The 5,697-nt window shown below is 49.6% G+C and overlaps 1 protein-coding gene across 2 annotated transcripts in view; it reads left to right on the forward strand.

Annotated features, from left to right (window-relative positions):
* The window catches only part of ARMC6 (armadillo repeat containing 6), a 27,775-nt gene that overhangs the window by 8,989 nt on the left and 13,089 nt on the right, over nt 1-5,697 (forward strand). For both annotated transcript variants that reach the window (XM_011925841.1, XM_011925842.1), the window contains exons 2-3: nt 1,650-1,816; nt 2,958-3,040. In XM_011925841.1, coding sequence (XP_011781231.1) covers nt 1,696-1,816; nt 2,958-3,040 — 204 coding nt within the window. In that variant the 5' untranslated portion in view covers nt 1,650-1,695. The remainder of the gene's footprint in view (nt 1-1,649; nt 1,817-2,957; nt 3,041-5,697) is intronic.

Below are 5,697 nucleotides of genomic sequence, written 5' to 3' on the forward strand. Positions count from 1 at the left end.
AAACCCGGGAGGCAGAGCTTGCAGTGAGCTGAGATCCGGCCACTGCACTCCAGCCTGGGCGACAGAGCGAGACTCTGTCTCAAGAAAAAAAAAACCATACATGGTGTTAGAGGTATTCAGTACTACTGTGCTATCATTTCTTCTAGGCATTTTTAGTTGCTGTGACTAGAAAATTAGATCTTTGTTTACTTAAGAGAAAACACATGATGGGTTTATATGGATATTCCCATTTCGAATATAAGAATTCTGAGATTTTTTTCTCAACTTTGTTGAGGTATAATATGTACTTTTTTTTGAGACGGAGCCTTGCTCTGTTGCCCAGGCTGGAGTGCAGTGGTGCAATCTCGGCTCACTGCAACCTCTGCCTCCTGGGTTCAAACGATTCTCCTGCCTCAGCCTCCCGAGTGGCTGGGATCACAGGTGCCCGCCACCATGCCCAGTTAATTTTTATATTTTTAGTAGAGATGGGATTTCACCATGCTGGCCAGGCTGGTCTTAAACTCCTGATCTCAGGTAATCCACCTGCCTCAGCCTCCCAAAGTGCTGGGATTACAGGCATGCGTCTTTGCACCCAGCGAGTATGTATTTAATATAGTGTATATCTTATACTATATATAGTACATAGATGATACAAATATATTGCATATGTTTACATTATACAACTTGACGATTTTATATGCATGCAGATTGTGAAATACCTCAATCAACAGTTACCTTTTTCTTTTTTTGTGGTGAGAACACTTAAGATCTACCCTCTTAGCAAATTTCAAGTATACAATACAATATTGTTAATTATAGGGAGTTCCGAATTTTCACTTGATTTTGTGATGTTAGAATCTTTTTTTTTTTTCTTTTTTGAGTCAGGGGCTTGCTCTGTTGCCTAGGTTAGAGTGCAGTGGAGCAATCTTGGCCTCCCAGGCTCAAGTGATCCTCCTACCTCAGCCTCCTAAGTAGCTGGGACTATAGGCATGTGCCACCGCACTCAACTAATTTTAATTTTAATTTTAATTTTGGTAGAGACAGAATTTCGCCATGTTGTCCAGGTTGGTCTTGAACTCCTGGGCTCAAGCAGTCCTCCTGTCTCAGCCTGCCAAAGTGTTGGGATTATAGGCATTGACCCACTGCGTCCAGCCAGAATCTTTTTTCTTTTATGCTGATTCCTAATAATATGATCATTATTATTTGCTACATCCATAATAGTTTCAGAATAACATTACTAGTATCATTAAAGAACCACCTTTCTTAGATAAAATATAGTAAACTCTATGTTCTCTTCTGCATTTTCTTTTTTTGTTTTTTTTTCCCCAAGTCAGGGTCTCACTCTGTGGCCAAGGCTGGAGTGTAGTAGCGTGATCATGACTCACTGCAGCCTTGACCTCCCAGGCTCAAGTGATCCTCCTGCCTCGGCCTCTCAGAGCGCTGGGATTACAGGCTAAGTCACTACGCCCGGCCTCTTCTGTATTTGTAGAAGCCCTAGGGAAGTAGGGATATCACCCTTTCCTGTGATCTAGGTGGGAAGAATTTCTCCAGGGTGGTTGTAGGGCTCTGGTCCCTGGTAGATTCTTCCTAAGTGGCATTTTCATGGTGGCCAGGCCCTGCCATTGCCTGCTCACCCTTGAGGTAGCTCTCTCTTTGCCCTAACTTCTCAGCTCAGGAGCATCTATCGGCTGCACGCCAACATCAACGCAGGCGAAGATGGTCTCCAAGCGCATTGCCCAGGAGACCTTTGATGCAGCCGTGCGCGAGAACATCGAGGAGTTTGCGATGGGGCCAGAGGAGGCGGTGAAAGAGGCCGTGGAGCAGTTTGAATCGCAAGGTAGGGCGGTGTGACCGTCACCTGCCATCCGAGGCTCTCAGATGGAAGAGTGATGGGAGGGCCCTGCTGCCCCGCCCCGCTGGGGGTGCCACATGCCTGGCACAGAAACCAGGTGCCCACTGGGCCCTGTCCCCTCCAGCCTCTGCCTCAGGCAGGCTGGTTATCCTGCTCCCACCTCTCACACACCCTTTCTGTCCCTGTTTCCACCTCGCCCAGATATTTATGGGCTGGATCCTTCTTATGAGTCTCATTTGATCACTTCCTTGAAGAGGTTTTCCCTGACCCTGGCCTGGGAAACGGGGCCCCTGCCTTCCTGCCCTACTCTACCCCACCTCGAGCTTACAGAGGCAGAAGCAGCAGCAGCCTGTGGAAACAGGTGGCATGTTCAGACCAGGTGCGGAGGAGTGTGGTTATGAGGGGCTGTTTGCAATGGCGTGGGCGGGGTTAGGAGACCACCCCTAGCACAACTATCCCCCACAGAGACACTGACTGCAGGGAGCAGGAGTCCTGGGCAGGGGCTACCTGGCAGGCGCTGGACCCTGGGGCAGAGGCAGGGGGCTGGGAATGAACACCCCACACTCCGCTCCTCCTGCCTGCATCTCAAGTTCACTTCCCCATTGAACAAACCCAGGGTCCAGCCTCAGAGGTCACAGGTCAGCCTTGCAGGCACAGAGTGGGGTATGGACCCCTAGACAGGGGGCAGTGGGACAAGCAAAAGCGTCCAGCACTGTAGGGGCTCCCTGTGGCGTTGCCAACAGGGGCAAGAATGCAGCCAGAGCCAGGACGGATGGGAGCCCCAAGGGAGAAGGCCGTGGGGTCCCTCCCTCCCCCTGTCAAGCCCACCAGGCAGCATGTGGCACCTCACCGCAGAGACGTGGCCTGTGATGACAGTCTTGTGTGACAACGGCCTCACTACCACTCTGCTCCCTTTGACTGGCCCGTGGCCCAGTGGCAGAAATACCCAATACCCTCTACACCCCCGTGTTGGTGTGGCATGGGCGGGAAGAGGGAGGTGGGAGGCTTCTGGAGTGGGGTGGTCCCAGCAGAAGGGTCCTGAGGTGTGATTCCACCAGGCCCACGGAAATGACAGCTGTCACTTGCTTAGTGACCCCTGTGTGCTTGCTTCCCCCACCCCCAACAGGGGTTGATCTGAGCAACATTGTAAAGACGGCGCCTAAAGTCTCTGCAGATGGACCCCAGGAGCCCACACATGACATCCTACAGGTAGGAATGGGCATCCCACACAGCAGGTCCTGTGTCACCTCTGTCTGGGGGCACCTCTTCCCTGTTTCCTGGATGGCAGAATGCAGGCTGTGAAGGTCATGCCCTTTCCAGCATGCATGGGCAAGCTCGAGTTTGCAGCCAGGTCTCCGAGTCCACGTCTGAGGGCGGCATGCCTTCCAATGCAGGGGACACCAAGCTTCGAGTGGCATGTGTGCTGAAATCAGGTGGATGGCTTGATTGTCCCTGCTGCTGGAAGGCCAGAGTCAGGGACACCATAGAGGGGCCCCCTGGCTTCCCAGAGACAGATGGACAGGACTCACAGGACGAGAGAGTGGGCTCACAGTAAGGCTGTCACTTACTGAACACCGACTGTTTAGCAGCACTTTCTAGCCAATCTATTAGCACTGAAGCTCACCAGTGAGGTAGGTGGTGTCATTCCTGTGTTAGTGGTAGGGAAACAGGCCAGGAGCTGGCACTTAACCTCTCCAGAGACCCAAACAAGGAAGGTAAAAGAACTTCAATGCTTTCCTTAAGGTCACCCATTGAACTTTGTAATACAGCAGAAGGCTCTGGTGTTTGAGAACCGACCGTGACCTGGTTCTGTGCAGGTACTTTTTTCCTGCCTTCTCAGTCATTGTCCAAACAACACCTGCAAGGCTGGGATTTCCCTATTATATAGATGAGGACATTGAGATCCAAAGAGAAGAAAAGTCATTGACCTGGGAGCAGGAAGTGCAATGATAGGAGAGGAAGCTGGAAGAGATGGCTCTGGGTGTAAACCCAACTCGCCTAAGGCATGACACTTACTTCTCCCTACCTCAGGGTCTTGCCCTCTCCTGCCTTGAGGAGGTGTTGTGAAAATTGCCTCATTGTTGTTAGTTTGCTTTTTACCTTTCTTGCCTAATAAAGATGAATTTATTTTATTATTATTATTATTATTATTTTGAGATAGAGTCTCACTCTGTCGCCCAGGCTGGTGTGCAGTGGCGCAATCTCAGCTCACTGCAACTTCCACCTCCCAGGTTCAAGTGATTCTCCTACCTCAGCCTCCCGAGTAGCTGGGAATGTAGGCACACACCACCACACCTGGCTAATTTTTTTGTATTTTTAGTAGAGACGAGGTTTCACCATGTTGGCCAGCCTGGTCTTGAACTCCTGACCTCAGGTTATCTGCCCGCCTTGGCCTCCCAAAGTGCCAGGATTACAGGCATGAACCATGATGCCCAGCCTGGATGAATTTCTTTTAAAATGAGTTTGTCTTCCGGCTTTTAAAATGAATTTCTTTTAAAAATCTTTGCATTGGGTGATTCATGTTTTTCCTACCCATTTGTAGATGAACTTTATATAGAAAGGATCTCAATAACAATATCATCTATATTATCTAGCAGTTACTGCTTAAGTACTTCTTAAGTGCTCAGCATTATGCTAAATTCTTTTTTTTTCTTTTTTCTTTTTTTTTTTTTTTTTTTTTTTTGAGATGGAGTCTCTGTCACCCAGGCTGGAGTGCAATGGCGCGATCTGGCTCACTGCAAGCTCTGCCTGCCAGGTTCACGCCATTCTCCTGCTTCACCCTTCCGAGTAGTTGGGACTACGGGCGCCCGCCACCACACCCGGCTAATTTTGTTTTCTTTTTGTATTTTTAGTAGAGATGGGGTTTCACCGTGTTAGCCAGGATGGTCTGGATCTTCTGACCTCATGATCCGCCTGCCTTGGCCTCCCAAAGTGCTGGGATTATAGGCGTGAGCCACCACACCCAGTCAAGTGTTAGATTCTTTTTTTAAAAAAAATTGTTATCAATTATTGTGGAGACAGTGTCTCGCTACATTGGCCAGGCTGGTCTTGAACTCCTGGATTCAAGTGATCCTCCCATGTCAGCCAGCCTCCTGAGTAGTAGCTGGAGTACAAGAGCATGCCACCACTCCCCACCAAGAGCTGGATTCTTGTTTGGCCAGTTTTCGGAAGCCTCAGCTGTATTTGTTTTAGTATTATCTAAAAAATAGTATTATCTAAAAAAAATCAAAAGCACAGATTATGATTTTTTTTTTTTTTTGAGATGTAGTCTGGCTTTGTCAGCCAGTCTGGAGAGCAATGGCATGATCTTGGCTCACTGCAACCTCTGCCTTCTGGGCTCAAGCAGTTCTTCTACCTCGGCCTCCCCTATTGCTGGGATTACAGACGTGAGCTACCACACCTGGCCCAGATTTTGATTTTCATATGTACTGGATTTTTTTTTTTTTTTTAATACTCACTTATCTCATCTGTAGCTGTCAGGCACCCCTTAGGGTTTGGAAGCTTCCTTGCTTCCTAGTCTTACAGGACGCCCCAGGGTGACCTGCCCCATGACCTGCTGGGACCTGGAATCAGCCATTCCTCCAGAAGCCCCGGCTTCTTGTTTTTAAAGATTTTATATAGAGACAGGGCCTCCCTATGTTGCCCAGGCTGGTGTCGAACTCCTGGCCTCAAGCCATCTTCCCCCCTCAGCCTCCCAAAGTGCTGGGATTACAGGAGTGAGCCACCTAGCCCTGCCCCCAGCTCCTTTTTGTGGGAGATGGTAGAAACCATACATGGTGGCCGGGCGCGGTGGCTCAAGCCTGTAATCCCAGCACTTTGGGAGGCCGAGACGGGCGGATCACGAGGTCAGGAGATCGAGACCATCC

Source organism: Colobus angolensis, unplaced genomic scaffold, assembly GCF_000951035.1.
Source record: "Colobus angolensis palliatus isolate OR3802 unplaced genomic scaffold, Cang.pa_1.0 Scaffold66, whole genome shotgun sequence".
In the NCBI taxonomy this organism is placed as follows: Eukaryota; Metazoa; Chordata; class Mammalia; order Primates; family Cercopithecidae; genus Colobus; species Colobus angolensis.